This window comes from Cervus canadensis, chromosome 18 (genome assembly GCF_019320065.1).
Source record: "Cervus canadensis isolate Bull #8, Minnesota chromosome 18, ASM1932006v1, whole genome shotgun sequence".
Classification (NCBI taxonomy): Eukaryota; Metazoa; Chordata; class Mammalia; order Artiodactyla; family Cervidae; genus Cervus; species Cervus canadensis.
Window position 1 is genome coordinate 60,335,680 of NC_057403.1, and position 22,305 is coordinate 60,357,984.

Sequence of the window (22,305 nt, forward strand, 5' to 3'; positions counted from 1 at the left end):
TCAAACTCATGTCCAGTGAGTAGGTGATGCCATCCAACCATCTCATCCTCTGTCGTCCCCTTCTCTTCCTGTCCTCAATCTTGCCCAGCATCAGGGTCTTTTCCATTGAGTCAGCTCTTTCCATCAAGTGACCAAAGTATTGGAGCTTCAGCATCAGTCCTTCCAGTGAATATTCAGAGTTTATTTCCTTTAGGATTGGCTGGTTTGAGCTCCTTGCTGTCCAAGGGACTCTTAAGGGTCTTCTCCAGCACCACAATTCAAAAGCATCAATTCTTTGGCACTTAGCCTTCTTTATGGTCCAACTCTCACATCAGTACATGACTACTGGAAAAACCATAGCTTTCACTATATGGGCCTTTGTCAGCAGAGTGATGTCTCTGCTTTTTAATATGCTGTCTAGGTTGGTCATAACTCCTTCCAAGGAGCAACTGGTCTTTTAATTTCATGGCTGTAGTCACTGTCCGCAATGATTTTGGAGCCCAAGAAAATAAAATCTGTCACTTCTTCCACTTTTTCCCCATGTATTTGCCATGAAATGATGAGACTGGATGCCATGATCTTAGTTTTTTGAATGTTGAGTTTTAAACCAGCCTTTTCACTTACTTCCTTCATGCTCATCAAGAGGCTCTTTAGTTCCTCTTTACTTTCTGCCCTTAGAGCTTAGGCGGCTGAGTCTAACCCCAGTCTCTGCTAACTGTGTTGTTGCTAGTTGGGTAGTTTGAGCAAGTTAGTATTTCTTTGCTAAATTTCTCTCACCCAGTTATTCACTGCTATATGCTTTGTGAGAGTTGTATTAGTTACTATGCATCAAGTTTCCCCCACCCTTCTGTGGCATCCTTGTGGACCTGTAAGCAACTTCATAAACTGTAGCTGCTTCTGTTATTGTTGTTGGCTGTTGTTATTTTGTCACAACCACTGAGCTTAGCCCAGGAAACTCATATTCCTGGTGGGGAAGGTTCAGATTCATGCTTATGGTTGACAAAATCCTCAAATGACCCATCGTCCCCCCTTCAAAGTTCTGAGCCGTGCTATATGATATCATGCAAATTCTGAAGTGGCAACGAATCTAGGGAAAAGAAAAATGGGGGAATTCATTAACACATGGCAAGAAATTGAGAAGAAGTCCTCTCTTAACCTAGTCAAAATACAGTCGCAACCAAGCCTCACAGTCAGCAGCCACGAAGCCAAGGGCATCATGGGGAAAAGTGGAGATTTGAAAGTAAAAACCACCTCCCCTTAATTCTGTAACTGAACCCCCGCTCCTTGGTAGAACCTGGCACAATCCAAACCCCAACTCTTTGGATCTCATTGCAGTGGCTTTTAGGCAAGTGTGTAGTCATGCTAAGTCATGCAGAACTTGCTCATAATAAAAGCACCGCAGGGGGAGGAAAACCACTCCTTGGGGGCCCCCAAGGACAGAGGGAACCCGCATAACCGGACTGGGGGACAAAGGAGAATGCAGACGGAAAGATCGGCACAGAAAACAGCTCTTGAACTTGAGCAGATCTCCAGCCCAGGAGACCCCCAGAGCTAGTTCGGAAAAGACACTCGGCCCAAAGTCATCAGAGGGACCTTTCACACAGACAGAAGGGCCAAGGGCATTACCTGGAAGCACAGTTTGTGTGGCCTGAAAGCTTCTCGGTTTCATCAGAAATGCTCTTACAGGGTTGGTCTGGAATAAAAATGTATGCGTAATTATACCTGTCTATCTGATGTGATAATCATCATGATAAATTCTGTGTTCCTGTCTGAAAAACTGATGCCCTTGGAAGGCATGAGCCCGGGGTTCTCTGCGCCCCATTGTTGCAAATGTCAAGGGAGGCTCTGTGGTCACATCTGCACTGCCTCCCTGCGCTCTTGGGTGGACCCTTATCTGCACATGTCACCCGGATGGCTCCCAAAGCCTGCCCTACTCAGCCTGCTGGTGACAGATGCCCTTTCCCGTGGATGTCGGCCTTTCAGAATGTACGCGGTGACCAGGGGATACTGGCAGGAGTGGCTAGCAATGCCCTGAGAGCATCCGCAGCCTCCTGTTTGCCACCAGACGGGTTGTTCCCACTGCCCCGCAGGTGTCTAGCCTCCGCCCGCCTTCCCAGCTGGTCGCTGAATGTCACACATTGTTTTCACAGTGGTGTCGGCAAGGCCAATGTGTCAAGCTGGGGGAGCTGGGGCCCCGGCCCGTCCACGGCCAGTGGTCCGCCTGGTCGAAGTGGTCAGAGTGTTCCCGAACGTGTGGCGGAGGCGTCAGGTATCAGGAGAGACATTGCAACAACCCCAAGTAAGGCTCCGACAGAAAGTCTGTGTTTGTAAGATGCAAACTTTCAGCCTGCTCCATCTTGCCTGTTTGTTTGTCTTGCTTATGCCTGTTTTTAAGGGTAGTTTTCTTCTGTCTGGTTAATAGCAATCAATGAGAGTTTTACTGTTTGTATGTAAACACTGTATGCACTTCGCTGGTGTCTCAGCGGTAAAGAACCCGCCTGCCCATGCAGGAGACGCGGGTTCGATCCCTGGGTTGGGGAGATCCCCTGGAGGAGGAAACGGCAACCCACGCCAGTATTCCTGCCTGGAGAACCCCATGGACAGAGGAGCCTGGCGGCCTACAGTCCCTGCTGCTTAGTCGCTCAGTCGTGTCCAACTCTTTGCAGCCTCGTGGACTGCACCCACCAGGCTTCCCTGTCCATGGGATTCTCCAGGCAGGAATACCGGAGTGGGTTGCCATTCCTTATTCCAGGGGATCGTCCCAACCCAGGGATCGAACCCAGGTCTCTTGTGTCTTTTGCACTGTAGGCGGATTCTTTACCCACTGAGCCACCTGGGGGCGATAGTCCATGGGGTCGCAGAAGAGTCAGACACAGCTTATCGACTAAACAACAAATGCTCTGGGGGGAGGTGTGCTGGGCAGAAACCAGAAAAGAGCAAAGTTTATTCTCCGTGTGACTCTGCTGATCACAGACTCCAGTAACGGCGTGGATTGCTTTTGGCGTCTCAATTAGAGCTGCGTGCCTGGGATACTGTAGAGCATAGAAGCTTGGCTGGTGGATGGTGTGTGAGTGCACGCGCGTGTGTGTGAGAAACTTATGACCTGGAGAAAGTATGCGGATTTTTCCCTTGCAGGAATGTACATCAACATGTGTTGACAGATATGCCTGACTTTTAAAGAGAAACCAGAAATCTGAAAAAAAAAATGTTGTGTGAAATTTCCCAATTTGTAAAATATCGACCTCACGTTCAATTTTCTTTAGAAAAATAAAAGGTTGGGAGGACTCATCAAATACCTCTGGGGTGAAACTGGCATGTGGGCACCCTCTGATCTGGTGGCTTTGAGATTCTGAGCTGTCCGTCTCCGTGCAGTGGAGGTGGTTTCATGTTACTTTCATCGGCTCTAATTCCCGCGTGCAACGTGTGTGAAATGTATGCTTCCTGCTGGGTGGTGTGATGTCAGAAGAGCTCAGGACTTGGAAACAGAAAGATCTGACTCCAAATTCTGGGTCCGCCACGTATTAATGGTGTCGCTTTGGGAAGGTTGCTTGAACTTGGAGGTTGGGTTGACATATAAGATGAAGATGACAACACCCACTTCAGACGGTTTGAGGAGATTAAAAATAGTGTCTGTAGAGTTTCTGGCACACTGGGGAGCATCCAAGGGACATTCAGCAAAAGGCTTTGAGGTCCATGTGGTTTTTAATTATCCTCATCCTAAAATTGTGGGCTTCCCAGGGGGCTCAGTGGTAAAGAAGCCCCCTGCCAGTAGATGAGATGCAGGAGACCCGGGTTTGATCCCTGGGTCGAGATGACCCCCTGGAGGAGGAAATGGCAACCCACTCCAGTATTCTTGCCTGGGAAATCCCATGGACGGAGGAGCCTGGTGGGCTACAGTCCACAGGGTCGCAAAGAGTTGGACATGACTGAGCACAAACACACGCATGTTCTAAACTTACCAGGAACACAGGTAACAGAGGGTCAGTCCTCAGAAGCAATGGGGAGAGAGAGGGCTTCCTGGTGAAATTAGACTTGAGATAAGGTGGTGGAGTGAGAAGCAAGTGATACCTTGGAAAACAGTGGATTTAACTTTCCAGCATGGCTTGGTATGGATGTTGACAACAGAGGCTGCTAAGCCCAGTACCTGAGCTTGCCCCCTAGTCCACCCCTGCCTCGCTGGGTGGCCGTGGGTGACTGACTCTCCCTGCCCTGCCCTACATCCCTCATTTGTGAAAAATGAGATAATGGCAGGATCTGCCTCATCTGAGCTGGTTATAAGTGCTAGTATTTATAAAGTGCCCGGCACATTGTAAGTGCTGATGTTTGGTAGGTTGAGAATATAAATAAATAATGAAACTACAGCAAAGGGAGATTTTTGAAAAGACAGATAGTCACCTGAGTCAGCATCTGAGCTGGATCAAGAGGCCAGTTTGTTCCCTAATATAAGGGAGGGTTTGGAGGTTCTTTGACCAGGGTTTGTTAGGTGGCATTTGGAATATCTCAGGCTGATGTAGGATCTCTAAGCCTTGGCATTCTTAACATTTTAGGTTGAAAACTTTCCTGTTGTGAAGGTTTGTCCTGTACGTAGCGAGGTGTTTAGTAACAGTCCTGAGCTCTACCCACTCCATGCCAGTGAGATGACTCCCCGTCCCCACTCAACTCCCAAGTCATGGCAATGAAAACATCTCCAGACGTGGCCCAGCATCCTGAGGGGCACAGTCATTCCCGGTCAAGTCTTACTGCTCTAATCAGACCCTGTAACTCACTATCATGAAAGGAAGACTGGTGATGCATTTACAGTTTAGACCAGATTATTAAAACCACCCTCCACATACACTGAGTATAGCCTGTGTCTTGGATAGAATTGTTAGAACCATTCCATTACTTTTCATTTTTGCAGCATATTTCGTGGATCTGGTTTTCATACATCGCAACATTTTACAATCTCGATATTTTCCCAAGAAAGAGAGATTACCTAATTCAATAGTTCTGCTGGTGAAGTGCATGAATGATGCCCCTGAGATTTAAATTAAAGCCTCTCTCATATCTGTGGGATTGAGAGCTCTTATTATAACAGGACATTGTTCTTGGAAATAGCATACTATAATTTTAGAAACACCTAATACAAGAATTAATCATTTGAGTGGTTCAGTTTGGTGCAATTTTATCATCTCAAACAAGATTGAGGCTAATCAGGATTTTGGTTAATTATGCACGAAGTCACAAATAAAGCAAGTAAATGACTGGCTGTTTCGAAACAGTTGAATCAGTTCTCCATTCTTAGTTCATGTTGTCGTTGTAAAGCTGGTTTTTTCCTCTTTCAAGTTACTGATGTCTTTCTTGATTCAGTTGAAACATTTGGTCTGTTCAGATCACTCAGCTTGACTATTTTCATTTTTTCATGGGAAAAGCAATGTGAGCTTTTTATTTCACATAATGATGGTTTTCCCAGAGCATATTTTGTTTCATAAAAAATGAATTATTTCTGGTTGATTCATGGATTTATCAAACTTTTCAGCTTCAGAAAGACTGGAAAGTTGTCTGGCTCTGAAAGGGCCAGGACCCAGCACCTATGGCCCTCCGTCTCTGTCCCGTGTCTGTGACAGACCCGTTCATCACAGCCCCTGTTTTCTGCTGATCTCTACTCTGCCTCAGGAACCTTCTCAGAAGACTTTTCCAGGCATTTGCTGTCAATCAAGGTAGAACAGATTCGTGAGCTGAAACCTGTTGTTTCATCTGGTGATTTTGCAAATGGGTAGCCAGCAGAGACGGAGGCACCCGTCCTTGTTCAGGTCACCAGGCTGGACTTGGGGGAGTCCAACCAAGATCCCACTGCCTTCATCCTCACTGGGAACATTTTTTTCTGGTTCCCTGGAAGAGAGCCTAGTGAAATTCCTATACACTCTGTTCAAGAAAATGAATAATGAAAATTCAAATGGAACAATTCAAATCATGATAAGTAAACTTGCTAAAGCATCCTGTGCGTGCTTAGTCGCTCAGTCGTGTCTGACTCTTTGCATCCCATGGACTGTAGCCCCTCAGGCTCCTCTGTCCATGGGATTCTCCAGCCCAGAATACTGGAGAGGGTTTGCCATGCCCTCCTCCAGGGGATCTCCCCAACCCAGGGATCCAACCCAGGTCTCCCGCATTGCAGGCGGATTCTTTACCATCTGAGCCACCAGGGAAGCCCATGAATACTGAAGCCTATCTCTTCTCCAGGGGATCTTCCTGACCCAGGAATCGAACCCGGGTCTCCTGCATTGCAGGAAGATTCTTTACCAGCTGAGCTACCAGCGAAGGCATTCTGGAACATTCTGGAACATTCTAGAACTCTCCTAAAATATGAGTCCATTTGAGAAAGACTAACAGAAGAATCATTGAATCATATCTCTGGCCCATTTTCCAACCAGTAAATTCCAGACTCAGCTGATTATCAGTATCACCAACTGTGCTTTCAAAAAACACTGATTTCTTGATACTCCTCATCATGTATTTTTATTGAGAAAGCCTTTGGAAAAGTCCAGGAATATTTATATATATGTGTGTGTGTGTGTGTGTGTGTGTATCTGTGTCTGTGTATATTTACGTATGTGTGAATGATTGTATATAAATATAGATATACATACACATATATACATGTAATATATTATATATATACATATGTTTACATATATATACACACATTGTTGTTCAGTCACTAAGTATGTATTTTATACTTATATATACACATATAATCACATAATACATATGTAAACATGTATTTGTACATATATAGTGTATATGTCTATATGTGTATACATATGTAAATGTATTTTATATAAATATATATGTGTGTATGTGTATATATGGAGTTAGAGTTACATATATAGATACTTCTTAAAAATAGCTTCCCCTGTGGTACATATACACCATTGAATATTACTCAGCCATTAAAAAGAATTCATTTGAATCAGTTCTAATGAGATGGATGAAACTGGAGCCCATTATACAGAGTGAAGTAAGCCAGAAAGATAAAGACCAATACAGTATACTAACGCATATATATGGAATTTAGAAAGAAGGTAGCGATAACCCTATAAGCAAAACAGAAAAAGAGACACAGATGTACAGAACAGACTTTTGGACTCTGTGGGAGAAGGCGAGGGTGGGATGTTTTGAGAGAACAGCATCAAAACATGTATATTATCAAGTGTGAAACAGACCACCAGCCCAGGTTGGATGCATGAGACAAGTGCTCGGGGCTGGTGCACTGGGAAGACCCAGAGGGATGGGGTGGGGAGGGAGGTGGGAGGGGGGATCGGGATGGGAATACATGTAAATCCATGGCTGATTCATGTCAGTGTATGACAAAAACCACTACAACATTGTAAAGTAATTAGCCTCCAACTAATAAAAATAAATGGAAAAAAAAATAGCTTCCCAACTGCTTGTAATGATAAGCCATTACAATATATAATGATCAACCAACAATATAACCATTTGTAGTCAGGACTGACTAAATTATGCAGAAGCAAATATGGATATACTTCATAGTAGTCTAATATAAAGACAAAATCATGCACCTAGATATTTGGAGTTTTTTTGTTTTTAATCATAAAGAACTCATTGTACCAAAGGACATCATGGTAGAACTTTCTGTTAATTTATCCTAATACTCATGTTCCAAGTTGCAGGAAAAAAACGTATCTGTATTTGAAGATTTGATGGCAAAGTCCAAATCCTTGCCAGTCATTAAAAGTAGAAATCACTTTAAAATAGTTACAATTGATCGGTCCTAGCTCTGCTCCAGACTCTGCCCAAAACTCTCCCCCAGCGGTCTCTCAGGTAATCATCACACATGTGCTCACTGACACATAAGGAGGCTGACTAAAACCGCCTGCAGATAAGTGAGCAGAGTGCGCTCCCCTCAGATCTGCTCCGCTATCTGCAGCCCGCCCCCGAAGCCCTGGGCGTCCCCGGCCCGCCTGCCGGGCTGTTTCGTGCAGGCATCACCAAGTTGGGCCCGCATCCTGGAGAGCCCAAAGGGATGAGGTGGAGCTCTGTTCTGGCTCTTTCTAGCCATGCGACCTCCACTCAGCACATCTGAGCGGCTCTCGGCCGCCTTGCACTTCATCTGTCCCCGGAGGGGATGGCTGTGTGGGTTTTTGCTGGTCTTTTATTTGCCTATGCTGGGCCTTCGTTGCGGCATGCAAGGTCTTAGTTGCGGCACGCAGCCTCGGTAGTGGTGCTACATGGGCTTGGTTGCCCCGCGCATGTGGGATCTTAGTTCCCTGACCAGGGATCCAACCCACACCCCCTGCATTGGCAGGCGGATTCTTAACCACTGGACCACCAGGGAAGTCCCTGTTTGAGTTTTGAGGTCTTTTCCAGGTTACACGTTCTGAATTGAAGAATTCACAGGTGGTCCTCTTTCACTTTGCTGAATCTGAATAGTCTAAATGAAGCTTATTTGTAAAATCTCAGACTAGAAAGGCTTATGCTGAGACAATTTTAATTACGCACAACTTGTAAAGATGACCAGGAATAGAGAAAGGCTCTCATGTGGCACTTTAAGATTTTTCTAAATGCTTTTTCAGATAATGGTTTAAGAATTCATGGGGGATTCGATCTAGCACAATGACTGGTGAATGTTTTAGTAGTTGTTCCAGAGTGTTTTGAAATAGCTTAAAAATCTCATTCTGGCGATGTGACACTTCCCGGTTCTGCTGAATCCATTTTCACATAGGAGGATTTGCTCAAATGTGCTGAAGCAAATCCAGAGGTGTTTTATAGCATTCCTGTGCTTCCTAAAGAGACAAGGAATTTTAATCACATACATTTATTAACTCGGATCCTTCTTCTATGTTACATGTTTGCATTGAGCTTTTGTATGAGATGATCTATAGATGGTTTTTAGTCCATTTCATGGGAATGAAAAGAGGCAATTTCTTTGTGCCTGGAGTATGCCGGAGAAGACATTATTGGTAACTTTTTTCGGTGGGCTTGACACTCCTTTTTATTTTGCTTTCTGGTTTTTGCAGTCTCCCTAGCAAGATCTTAAAGAGCTTGCCATTAGGTCATAATTATTTATGTTCTAATGGGATTCCCTACTCTGGAAACCCATTTCCCATTGTGCTTGGCAGGAAAGGAGCAGGCCACCTGCAATGTTAAAAAGTAATTATGCAGATACAAACAAGGGCATGTTCCCCCAGCCCCCGAGTTTAGAATCCTGGGACTAAAGCACATATAAGTCTGACAAAGCTAGGTTGGAAAATATGGCAAGTCATACGCTCAGTGTCCTAATGGACCTTCTACATCCCAGGAGGTGCTCTGCAAACTGCCGGGAGAGGAGAGGGGTCAGAGATGGGAGCCAAGCTGGGGAGGAGGCTCGATCTGCACTGGAAGAGCTTTGATGCCAACAAATGGGGCGTGTGTGTCTGCATGTGTTGCACACTGAACAAGAACATTTAGCCGTGTTTACAGACTTCCCTAACGCAGGAGGTAATAGGATGAGCGTCGAGAATATGCCTCCATCAGTCTTTATGGAAGTCCCCAGAATGTACAAGTTGGATTCAGAGGTGACGAACACACTTCATCTAACATGGCAGTTGATGAACAGTGGTTGTATCTACCCTGGGGCCATGTAGAGAAAAGAAAGCAGGGAAAAAGAAAAGTTGTTGATTGATTAGTTATGTCTGCCATGGGTACAAGAAGGGTTGTGGGCCACACATTTCCACTGTTGTAACAGACTGTTCCCACTGCATACACTGAGACCATGATCATAGTGATGCTCCCTCCCTATAATATTGCCTGTGACTAGTAGTGAGCCCTTTGCTTGCCAGTACTTAAAGAGCTTTAATTTTCTTTTCAGGCCTCAGTATGGTGGCAAGTTCTGTCCTGGCTCTAGCCGTGTTTATCAGCTCTGCAATATTAACCCTTGTGATGAAAACAGCTTGGATTTCCGAGCCCAGCAGTGTGCAGAGTATAACAGCAAACCTTTCCGTGGATGGTTCTACCAGTGGAAACCCTATATGAAAGTGGAAGGTAATTTGGTCTCTGTGAACCTCAAACAAATATATCTCCTTGTGAACAGTAGTGTGAATAAATGGCACAGGAAAAATTGCTGCCTGTATTGGAAGAGTTTCGGTGTTTACATTGCATTGCCCGGGCCTGTCCTGGCCCAGGTTTTCATTCAGTTCTGTGGGGTTTGTTTATTTTTCCACATTTTTTTTTTTCACAAGACATCCCTTGCCTCCCACATGTATAAGTTGAAGAGGTCATGTGTTTGGAGTATACTTATGTTTCTAAACCTACTCTTGACATTTCAGCAATTAAGTCTACCAGGGATGTTAATTGCAATTGGTATGAATTGTCCAGACCAAAAACTCATGAAACCATATATGCCCCATGGAGACACCATACTCAGTAACTGACATGGTAGATGATAACAAGCATGGGAAGACCTATTTTCAGAGTGTTTACACACACACACACACACACACATCATGAATAAGAAATATCTCTATGTTAAATTCTTGGTACTTACTATAACAAAGTAATAGCTTATATTTGAATTTTTACATTTATTTGTTTTGATTTTTGGCTCAACATCAAAATTTAGTTACCATGTGTATAAGTACCAGATTTAATGTACTTTCTGTTACAGAAACAGAATAATTCTGTGCAAAATAAGCTAAGACCATTCTGTTTGTTTCCTATCAATTTTTTTCCATTCACTTGCTTTATCAAAACTCATCTACCCTCCCTTGGAAAAGGATAAATGTGAATCCCAGTCAGACATACACAAAATGGGAAGAGACCAGATTTAATGATAACTGATTGGAAATGAGACAGAGGGCTGCTTCTGTACAAAAGCTCAAAGTGAACCTATATTATCAATAACCAAAAAGAAACTGATGTAATAAGACCTCATTGTAACAAGTATTAAATAGCTTCTACAAATCAGAGGTGATACTACAACTTTGCTCAACATCAGCAAATGTTACAAAATATTTTCTGGTTTCAAATTTCTGTCATTAATATTATTGCTTGAACGTGGAGTAGCTCCTCTCAGCCCTCCTGTGCCCGCGCAGCCGCCTTGGACGTCGGGTAGCTCCTCTCGGCTGCCACCCCTGACCTCGGGCATGGGGTAGCTCCTCTCAGCCGCCCTACTCCTCGTCCAAGGTAAGAAGCAGCGGCTATGCTTTGCTGGGGCAGCCGTGAAGAGAGACCCCACGTCCGAGAGAAACCCAAGTAAGATGGTAGGTGTTGCGAGAGGGCATGAGAGGGCAGACACTCTGAAACCATAATCACAGAAAACTGGCCAATCTGACCAGAGGACCACAGCTTTACTAGGTAGGGAACTTGCCATTTCATTCATTGATTCAACAGATACTGATTGAGGACTTACTCCTGGGAGACTGCTCTGTGCAGAGGCAAGTACATTGAATAAAACAGAGACCCCAGCCTTAGGGTCTCATATCCTATCACAGGAGACACAAAAGTTTAGGTTTTCTCATCCTTTCTCTTCTCTCTTTGGTACTTACTTAAAATCAGAGAAGACAGACCGTGATTTGAAGGTCTGTGACATTCATGCCACTTGGGAAGAATCAGGGAAAGACTGTTTTCATAAATCTAGATGGTCTTTGTATTACAGTGATTAGCTTTTTCTTCTGTATTCCTTTTTTTTAATTGAAGTATAGTTCATTTACAATGTCTGTTAGTTTTAAGTGTACAGCAAAATGATTCAGTTATATATATGTATATATTCTTTTTCAGATTGTTTCCCCTTATAGGTTATTGGAAGATATTGAGTATAGCTGTCTATGCCATACAGTAGGACCTTGCTGTTTATCTATTTTATATATAGTAGTGTATATCTGTTAATCCCAAACCTAATTTATTAAATTAATTCATCTTAATTTATCCCCCACCCCAATTTCTGTGTTTCTAATAGACTTGTTCCTAAACTTTCTCAGGAACCTATATGGAAACACTGAACTTTCTAGAACTTGTTAATTCTTGAGAATGATGGAGAAAAGAGAGCGTATATATGTTTTCTAGCTCCCTAATCTCACATGCACTGAGTTGGACTCATGAAATAAAAATGTTATTAGAAAAATTGCTAGGTGAGAAAAAAAATGGAATCCATCCATATGGCTGCATATTTGGGCCATAGTAATTCCCCTTCTCTCATGTTTTTGACTTTGTCTTTTATCGAGTGGTTTTGTGAAATGCATCCATTGCAAACTGTTTACATGTTTGTTGTAAAACTGTTGTCAAGGATTTCACACAACGTCGCCCACATCAAGTCTCATGTGAGCAGCGTCATGTGGAATTCCTGGCCAAAAAGGACTCTTTCTATGGGAGAAATTGGCTCAATAATGCCTTTCTGATAACAAGAGCTCTATAAAGATAATACTTATTTTTGCGTGTGATACCAAAAACTTTTCAGAGACCTAACATTGTTTTAGTCTTAATGTTTAGTTTGTTTACTTCCTCTGCCTTTTCATGATTTGATTCTTTTCTATATGTTTTGTAATCATTATTGACCATATGCCTTTTTCCCAAAGTGCCTAAGATTTTCCCTCTTAACAGACTGAACTAAAATCATTGTGCCTGTCCTCAATCGCAATCAGAAAATTATGACGTATGGGCCAAATCTGACCCTTTTTTAAGAATTTTTTTTTAAGTGGACCACTTTTAAAGTCTTTATTGAGTTTGTTACAGTTTGCTTCTGCTTTATGACTTGATTTTTTTGGCCCCAAGGCGCTTGTGACCTTAGCTCCCGACCAGGGAACAAACCCATACCCCCTGCACTGGAAGGCCAAGTCTCAACCACTGGACCACCAGGGAAATCCCTGACCCATCTTTTTAAATATCGTTTTATTGTGACACAGCAATGCTCCTTCATATACATGCTGTTAATAGATGACTTAGGGTCTGTGAAGTCTTAAATATTTACTCTCCAAGGAGGGTGGGGACACAAGCCACCAATCACTTGTATTGTGGCTCTTAGGATTAGGAAAATAAAGTTCTCACATATTAATGTTAAAGTATTACATGGGTTACTAAAAGGAATTCATGTTTTTAAAAGCGACACACATCTGCCCTCAGGCACGCATGTGCGTGCATAGCCACGTGGAAAACTAACATTTCCCACCTTGATCATAGTAGCTTTCTAAATAAATTAAACTCATCGTTTCGGTAATCACGTCATTGTCCTAGGATTTCCTCTTAACCATGACCTCCTTTGGTCTCTTTGCTTCTAGAGGAAGACCGATGTAAACTGTACTGCAAGGCTGAGAACTTTGAATTCTTTTTCGCCATGTCCAGCAAGGTGAAAGACGGGACTCCTTGTTCCCCAAACAAGAACGACGTTTGCATTGATGGGATCTGTGAAGTAAGAGAACATTTCTGCTTTGGAACATGTGGTCATCCTTGTGCTGCCTTCTATTAAATGCATGGTGTGAGAAGTGTTGCAGGAGATTCTTATGTCTGGATAAAAGCAGGTGGTGAAGGGAAAAGGGTAACATTTCCAAGTTGGACGGGAGTTTTTATCTCCAAGTCCCCGCTTACTTTCTGCATGACCCCTAAGTACATGCAGTACATGCATGCTCAGAACCTCGTAAATGTGCTTGGAAATAGCACTTCTGTTTATTTTGGGTGAGTTTTTCTTTTTCTTCCAGTATCTACTTTCTCTTTTCAATTTGTGAGCTCTGTGATCTTTTAAGGGAGTGTGAGTGTCCTTGGGTTGGTATGGGGCTGGGGGGGGGGGGGGGCAGTTCCCAGCATTTTTTTTCACTGGTAGAACTGGCCTGAATAAATTCCTCTCCCATTAGCAGCAATCATGGCTTTTCATTCCAGTTTTACAGATGAAGGCTCTAAGCCTTAGAGAAGTTTTATGACTTCCCTAATCATATGTCCAGTAATGGCAGAGGAAGGATTTGAATCCCTAGTCAAACTTGAGACTCAGCTCTTAATAATAAAGCTGCACCACCTTCCTAATACTCAGTAAATACGGAAAACCATGTATACCTTTTGATTATCCTAAGCCAGTGGCTTCTCAAATGTTTGATTTTCTCACCTTTTTTTTTTTTTTTTTTGGTCACAGCCAGTGGGATGTGATCAGGAACTTGGCTCTAAAGCAGTTTCAGATGCCTGTGGTGTTTGCAAAGGTGATAACTCAACTTGCAAGTTTTATAAAGGCCTTTACCTCAACCAGCACAAAGCAAATGGTAAGAAATGCTACAGATTTGGTGCTATGAGTGGTGGGACACGTCCTTTCCTGCTGAATGAATTTGAGACTTGATAAATATGATCCAGCTTTTCACTAGCTCATATGACACGTGGAAGATGATGACTTTTGATGCTTTGTTATTGTTCAGTTGCTCAGTCATGTCCAACTCTTTTGACACCATGGACTGCAGCACATCAGGCTTCCTCGTCCATCACCATCTCCTGGAGCTTGCTCAAGCTCATGTCCATTGAGTAAATGATGCCATCCAACCATCTCATCCTCTATCATCCCCTTCTCCTCCAGCCTTCAATCTTTCCCAGCATCAGGGTCTTTCCTAACGAGTCAGTTCTTCACATCAGGTGGTTCAGCTTCAGCTTCAGCATCAGTCCTTCCAATGAATATTCAGGACTGATTTCCTTTAGGGTGCACTGGTTTGATCTCCTTGCAGCCCAAGGGACTCTCAAGAGTCTTCTCCAATACCACAGTTTAAAAGAATCAATTCTTTACTGCTCAGCTTTCTTTATAGTCCAACTCTCACATCCATGCATAACTACTGGGAAAACCATGGCTTTGACTAGATGGGCCTTTGTTGGCAAAGTAATGTCTCTGCTTTTTAAAATGCTGTCTAGGTTGGCCATAGCTTTTCTTCCAAGGAGCAAGTGTCTTTTAATTTCATGTCTTCAGTCACCATCTGCAGTGATTTTGGAACTCAAGAAAATTAAGTCTGTCACTGTTTCCATTTTTTCCCATCTATTTGCCATGAAGTGATGGGTCCAGATGCCATGATATTTGTTTTTTGAATGTTGAGTTTTAAGCCAGCTTTTCTACTCTCCTCTTTCACCTTCATTAAGAAGCTCTTTAGTACCTCTTCACTTTCTGCCATAAGGGTGGTGTCATCTTCATACTTGAGGTTATTGATATTTCTCCTGGCAATCTTGATTCCAGCTTGTGCTTCATCCAGCCCAGCATTTTGCATTATGTACTCTGCATATAAGTTAAATAAGCAGGGTAACAATATACAGCCTTGATGTGCTCCTTTCCCAATTTTGAACCGGTCCATTGTTCCATGTCCAGTTCTAACTGTTGCTTCCTGACCTGCATACGGATTTCTCAGGAGGCAGATCAGGTGGTCTGGTATTTCCATCTCTTTAAGAATTTTCCGGTTTGTTGTGATCCACACAGTCAAAGGCTTTAGCGTAGTCATTGAAGCAGATTTTTCTCTGGAATTCTCTTGCTTTTTCTATGATGTTGGCAATTTGATCTCTGGTTCCTCTGCCTTTCCTAAATCCGTCTTGAACATCTGGAAGTTGTCGGTTCACCTACTGTTACTTATGCAAGAGCAAAGAAGGATGAGTAGTTTTAGCAAGACAAACATCCAGAGGTGTGTTCAACAAACGCCTTTCTGCTGAGCGATTTCAATATGCTGTGCCACCTGCATTTGTTAAACAAAGAACATATTGTGGAACTTTTAAAAAATATATGTATGTATTTATTTGGTTGTACCGGTCTTAGTTGTGGCATGTGGGATCTAGTTCCCTGACCAGGGATCAAACTTGGGCCTCCTGCACTGGGGGTGCAGAGTCTTAGCCACTGGACCACCAGGGAAGTCCCTGTATTATGGAACTTAGATGGTCCACGCTTAAAATGTAAGACGCATTCTGGAAGCAATTGTCTCACCGTCTTGACTAGAACTGAGCTTTGAGCCCTGTCTTCGGCACACCACAGGTGAGACTAGGTGCCTCCAAGTTTTTTTCCAGGTCAATTAAAAATAAAAAGCATCTTTGAGTCTCATGGCCTTTGTCATTCAGGAAAAGAGAAGCGTGTTTTCTGTCCACATGCGTGTGCTTCGGGAAAGTACATCATTTTCTCGCTCGGGTGTTCCTACCACTTGAAAAATGGAATAACTGAGTGTTTTCACTGTGTAAGAGTAGAAATGAGCCCCACTCTAAGGATGGCCACTGCCTCTCTCTGACGGGGTCTCCCATGTGTGACGTGGATGACAAAGATGTTCTGCTCTCTCCACTTAGAGTATTACCCGGTGGTCACCATCCCGGCAGGCGCCCGCAGCATCGAGGTCCAGGAGCTGCAGATATCCTCCAGCTACCTCGCGGTCCGAAGCCTCAGTCACAAGTATTACCTCACGGGGGGCTGGAGCGTCGACTGGCCAGGGGAGTTCGCCTTTGCGGGGACCGTGTTTGAGTACCAGCGTGCCTTCAACCGCCCCGAATGCCTGTCTGCCCCGGGCCCCATCAATGAGACGCTGGTCTTTGAAGTAAGCCCCTTCTCTTTATTCGGCTCTCACTGCCTCTTGCTGCGTGTCTAGTGACGACCCCCATATAAACTAGCTTAAAGAACAACTAGTTCACATCGGCGTCCTAACAGGCTAAAGCTCAGAGGGCAAAGACACCCTCTTCATTTGGGGGAAGAGGGACCCAGTGGGTCCCCGAGAGAATGTGCCGACTTTCACATTTAGATGCCAGCCTTCCACCAGTCCACCTGGCTGTTCAGTTTGCTGAGGAATGTCCCAGGAATCATTTTTTACATGATTTCAGTTGGTCTGCGTCTGCCGTTTGGATCGTCTGTCCATAGCTCTTCATAACATAGATCCACCTGCCTCAGAGGCAGAGCAACGTAGTGGAAAGAACACTTGATTGATGGCTAGACAGTTTTGGAGAAGGAAATGGCAACCCACTCTAGTATTCTTGCCTGGAGAATCCCAGGGACGGAGGAGCCTGGTGGGCTGCCGTCTATGGGGCTGCACAGAGTCGGACACGACTGAAGCGACTTGGCAGCAGCAGGACAGTTTTAGAGCAAGCCAGCTCACTTTTTTTGGCTGCCATTTTCTTTAGAGGTGAGAAGAGAAAAACATAAATAAATGGGTAACAGCGAGGAGAGTGAAAACAGCCACCATATCTGAGAATGACTCTGTAACAGAATTGTTACAGGGACTTTGTCTTTGGTCCTCATCACATCTCGGGGTTTGCTTCCTCCAGTTTATAAAACGGGGCCAATCATGTGCTTTCAAAGGGATGTGGTATGTCTGAGGTTGTGTAGAAGTCCCTGTGGCCACCACGTACCGAGGACTTAGGTAACCAAGCACTGCCGTTAGTCACATTCAGCTTCAGTCTCTCACTAGCAAAACTGGAACAGAAATCCTGCCTCATTGACTTGCCAGAAAAATAAGCAATGAAGTGTGATGAAGAAATGTTAAAAGATTTGCCTAACTCATGTAGCTAGGAAAAAAGCAGAGTTGAATTGGAGTCAAAATCTTTTCCGAGTATAATATCTGCTCCAGGCTAGTCATACTGCTCTGCTCTTTTCAAATCAAAGCAACAAGTCTAATTCAACTATTACTATTATTATTTAAGGTACTAATCAAACATTTACTAAGGAAGATGAATTTTAAAAGAGTTTACAAGTATGACTACATGTAATTTTTTTGCCCCCCCCCGAGAAAGACCTATTTTATCTTATTTTTATTGCTTTTGCTATGTGATGCATTTTTAATTTCTTTACTTTATATTGGAGTATAGTTGATTATCAGTGTGTTAATTTGAGGTGTACAGCAAAGTGATTCAGTTATACATATACATGTATCTGTTGTTGTTTTTTTGGATTCTGTTCCCATTTAGGTTATTACAGAGTATTCAGTAGAGTTCCCTGTGCTGTAATTTTCTTTACCAGCTGAGCCACAAGGGAAGCCCAAGAATACTGGAGTGGGTAGCCTATCCCTTCTCCAGGGGCTCTTCCCGACCCAGGAATCAAACTGGGATCTCCTGCAATACAGGCAGATTCTTTACCAGCTGAGCTATCAGGGAAGCCCCTGTGATGTATAGTAGGTCCTTATCAGTTATCTATGAATATTTTAAATATAGCAGTATGTACGTGTTAATCCCAAACTCCCAACCATACAGATTACCCTTCCCCACCACCTTCCCCCCAAAGACTGTAAGTTCATTCTCTAAATCTGTAAATCTGTTCCTGTTATGTAAATAAGTTCATTCACATCATTTTTTAAAGGTTCCATATATAAGTGATATCATATGATATTTGCCTTTTTCAGCCTGACGTACCTCACTTACGTGATCATCTCTTGGTCAGTCCATGTTACTGCTGCTGCACATGGCATTATTTCATTCTTTTTTTTATGACTAATATTCCATTGTTCATAGGTAGCACTCCTCTGTCAGTGGACATCTAGATTGTTTTGTGCCTTGGCTATTGTAAATAGTGCTGCAGAGAAGGCTGGGGTGCTTGTGTCTTTCTGAAGTAGTGGTTTTCCCCAGATAAATGCCCAGGACTGGGACTGCTGCATCAAACGGTAGCTCTGTTTTTAGTGTTTGAAGTGGACTCCATACTGTTCTCCACAGTGGTTGTGCCAATTTACATTCCCAACGAAAGTGCAGGGGCATTCTCATTTCTCCACACTCTCCCCAGCATTTATTTTTTGTAGACTTTTTGGTGATGGCCTTTCTGACTGGTGTAATGTGATTCCTCTTTGCACTTTTGGTTTGCATTTCTCTGATAATTAAATGTTGAGCATTTTTTCTTGTGCTTTTTGACTCTCTGTATGTTTTCTCTGGAGAAATGTCTCTTTAGATCTCTCCATTTTTCGATAGGGCTTTTTGGTATTTTTGACATAGAGCTGTCAGGTCTTTTATTTCAGAAGATGAAATTAGGAACCCCAAATCAAACTGGTTTTATCTCAGGGTAGTTTGAAGCTCAACAATGAATTCAGCCCCTGAAATCAGCCTGTAATTACGTGGAAGGCATAGGAATTGAACTTTCTGGTTAAAGATTTTGAGACTTGTTTTTCAGTCCTAATTTTTTAGATGAATATGTTTGTTTTCTTTTCTATCAAGCATCTGAACAGCAAACGTCTTTTCTTTAGAAAAGGTATATTTTCTTTAGAGATATGTTTAGCTTGCAAGGAATCGGTTTTAGAGTAACATGGCTTCCTAAGTTTTACCATGAGGCCTTTGATCGATCTCTAAGCAAATGTACACAAACCAAGTTTTGTGGCTAGAAAATTACTGAATCAGAAGGTGGGTACCTCTCACAGCTTCTGCCACCAGCGACCAGAACCAAGTCCAAATGATTCCTCATGAGAAACACATGTTTTCCTGCTTAATGACAAGCAACCATTTTTTGTTGTTGTTTCTCTGTCCAATTTTCTTCATAATTACAAAGCCCTTCCGGTAGGTTTTCACAGTTCTGTCTGTAATTTAAGGTTTGTTGTTAAACATACGTTATCTTCAGGAAAACCACAACAAAGACTGAGACAAGAAGTGATGGAAAGTGCAAATCAGAATCACAGAGTTCCTTCTGACTTTCATCTTTAGAACCTGAATGTCCCCTGTCATTGTCTGTGTTGATCAAATTAAACAGATAATGGACACATTGTCACTGAACACCATGCCAGCCTCAAGCTGAGAATTTTTATTTGTGCTTTGCTTAATTTAAGCATCCCTTCTTATCTCATTTATCTATGTTATTTAATTCTGATTAAAACTAAATCTTTGGACTGTTCACTGGGTCTAAACATTTTCCTAATGATTAGTGGCTATTTTTGAGAAATGAAAAGAATGATCTTCATTGGTGATGGAGTTCTACAAAATCAGTCAGGTACATTATCTGTCTCCTTGCAAATACATAGAATTCCCTGGTCATCCAGTGGTTAGAATTCCATGTTCTCACTGCTGAGAGCCCAGGTTCAATGCCTGGTTGGAGAACTAAGATCCTAGAAGCCTCAGGGCATGGCTAAAAAACAAAGCAACAAAATTTGGATTGTCTTCGCAAGTACAGACAGATCCTTGGGTGCAGGGGGAAATCAAATGTAAGGGAAAAAACTGGATAGATCTAATAATACAATTATAGAAACATAAAGCCTTTCCCAGATTCAACTGAGTATGTCTGGTTTTCTAAAATTTCATTACTATGTAAATGTGATTAAAAGTCAGTAAGAGCTCTATTAATACAAAATTGTAGTTTCACCACAATGCAGTAAGGTCACATTTGCTTAGTTGTTTTTACAATAGCTTTATGTACACATTCTGCTTATAGATTCAATGAAAGATCCAGTTGATGTCCTTGGAATGTGACTTGTCTGAAAATAATCCACAGGGAAACTTGTATGATGAATTGGTCATGCCTTGCTTGTATTTTTTAAAGGAGGCATGGTTTCATTCAAAGCTAGTAACTGTTTTTTAAAAATCCAACTCAGTAACCTAGTGTTATGTATCTATTTTATCTTTTAAAAGAATCTGGGTTAATGGCTTTAATATTTAAATTGTACGTTATTGCTCTGAGAAGAATATGGTCAAATTTCAGGTCAGTTTTTATCACCTGCTCATGCCTCTCCAAAATTGATAGAACACAGTGATTCTAAAAACTGAAAAATCACAATAGGCAATAAATCACATTTTCCAAAACTAGGCTAATATCATCATCCAAGTCATCTATCCACGGCCGTCTTCTTTAAAGAAAGGAAGTTAACGTTCACATGCGTTCCATGCAACTATGAATTGAATCAAAATGAATACTTCTGGAGCCAAAAATATGTTCACTCCAATACGAAATGTTGAATGTGTTTTACAATCCCATGGGATGCTGAAATCGAAGTGTGGGAACCTAACAAAATGGAAAATGCTGTTCTACCCACAGAAAGTACAAGTCTGTGAAAGAAAGTGCTTTCTCTCTAGGCCTCTTAAAATGACCGCATGTTCAATAAGCTCTTACTACAGTTTAGAATTCAGCAGAAGGGTGTGTTTGCCAAAAAAACAAGAAGGTGACAGTGTAAGTTTAAGGTCCCTCTTTATATCTCATTCATTTATGTTAATCAGATCCTCCCAATATCTTAGCTAACTCCTATCTTCAACTACCTTGGCATGTATTGATTTAGGTAGCTACCTTCAAAGCAATATTCCTGTTTATTTCCTCTCGATGTCTGACTTAAAAAGAAAACAAAACAAAAAAACTAAACTTTCTGTTGAGTGCCCATTCACTGCCCAGCCCTATATAGACATTGAGATACATAAATGGTTAAGACATAAATCATGTCTAGTCAAAGCTATGGTTTTTCCAGTAGTCATGTGTGGATGTGAAAGTTGGACCATAAAGAAAGCTGAGTGTTGAAGAATTGATGCTTTTGAACTGTGGTGTTGGAGAAGACTCTTGAGAGTCCCTTGGACAGTAAGGAGATCCAACCAGTCCATCCTAAAGGAAATCAGTCCTGAATATTCATTGGAAGGACTCATGCTGAAGCTGAAACTCCAATACTTTGGCCACATGATGTGAAGAGCTGACTCATTAGAAAAGACCCTGATGCTGGGAAAGATTGAAGGCAGGAGGAGAAGGGGGTGGCAGAGGATGAGATGGTTGGATGGCATCACTGACTCAATGGACATGAGTTTGAGTAAACTCTGGGAGTTGGTCATGGACAGGGAGGCCTGGCGTGCCACAGTCCATGGGGTCGCAAAGAGTTGGACACGACCGAGCAACTGAACTGAACAGAACATGTAGCCAAATCATTATAGTCACAGGTCTTTAAGGAATGTAAAGAGCGAGTTTCAGTATGTGGATCCCATTCTTTTTGAAGCAACATGAGTTTGAACAGGAAGCACCTCTTTAAACTGTGGGTGATACAGGTCCCTCTGATACTACTGTGTCATTCTGCATGAGGCACTTAAACTGTCTGATAATAGTTTATGATAATTTGGGAAATAATTTCCCCAGGCTAAACTAATATTCTCTGCTCTGTCCTATAGCACTATCCTGAAACACTTCTAAGCACCTGAAACACTCTATTGTTGAGAGATCTTTGTAGCTTCCATAGTCAGCATAGTATCTAGAACATTATAGGCACTCAAAAAAAAAAAAAAAATAGTGAATGAGTGACATCTGATGAGAAAATTCATTCATTCATTTAAAGAGTAGAATCTTCTTTCCAAGTTGAAAAATCATCCATGGAGACAACAAATAAATCAAGTGACAGGTGACTTTCTCTGACCCAAGTCAAGAGTGACAAGGCCAGTCTCTCCTCCCTATTTCTGCCCCAAACCACCATCATAATCTGAAGTTCTCTGAAATGCTTCTGCGGTACACATTTT

The 22,305-nt window shown here is 42.5% G+C and overlaps 1 protein-coding gene across 3 annotated transcripts in view; it reads left to right on the forward strand.

Moving 5' to 3' along the window:
• ADAMTS18 (ADAM metallopeptidase with thrombospondin type 1 motif 18) overlaps positions 1 to 22,305 on the forward strand; it is a 145,229-nt gene that overhangs the window by 87,799 nt on the left and 35,125 nt on the right. For all 3 annotated transcript variants that reach the window (XM_043435378.1, XM_043435379.1, XM_043435380.1), the window contains 5 exons: positions 2,130 to 2,278; positions 9,830 to 10,002; positions 13,230 to 13,360; positions 14,072 to 14,195; positions 16,225 to 16,469. In XM_043435378.1, coding sequence (XP_043291313.1) covers positions 2,130 to 2,278; positions 9,830 to 10,002; positions 13,230 to 13,360; positions 14,072 to 14,195; positions 16,225 to 16,469 — 822 coding nt within the window. The remainder of the gene's footprint in view (positions 1 to 2,129; positions 2,279 to 9,829; positions 10,003 to 13,229; positions 13,361 to 14,071; positions 14,196 to 16,224; positions 16,470 to 22,305) is intronic.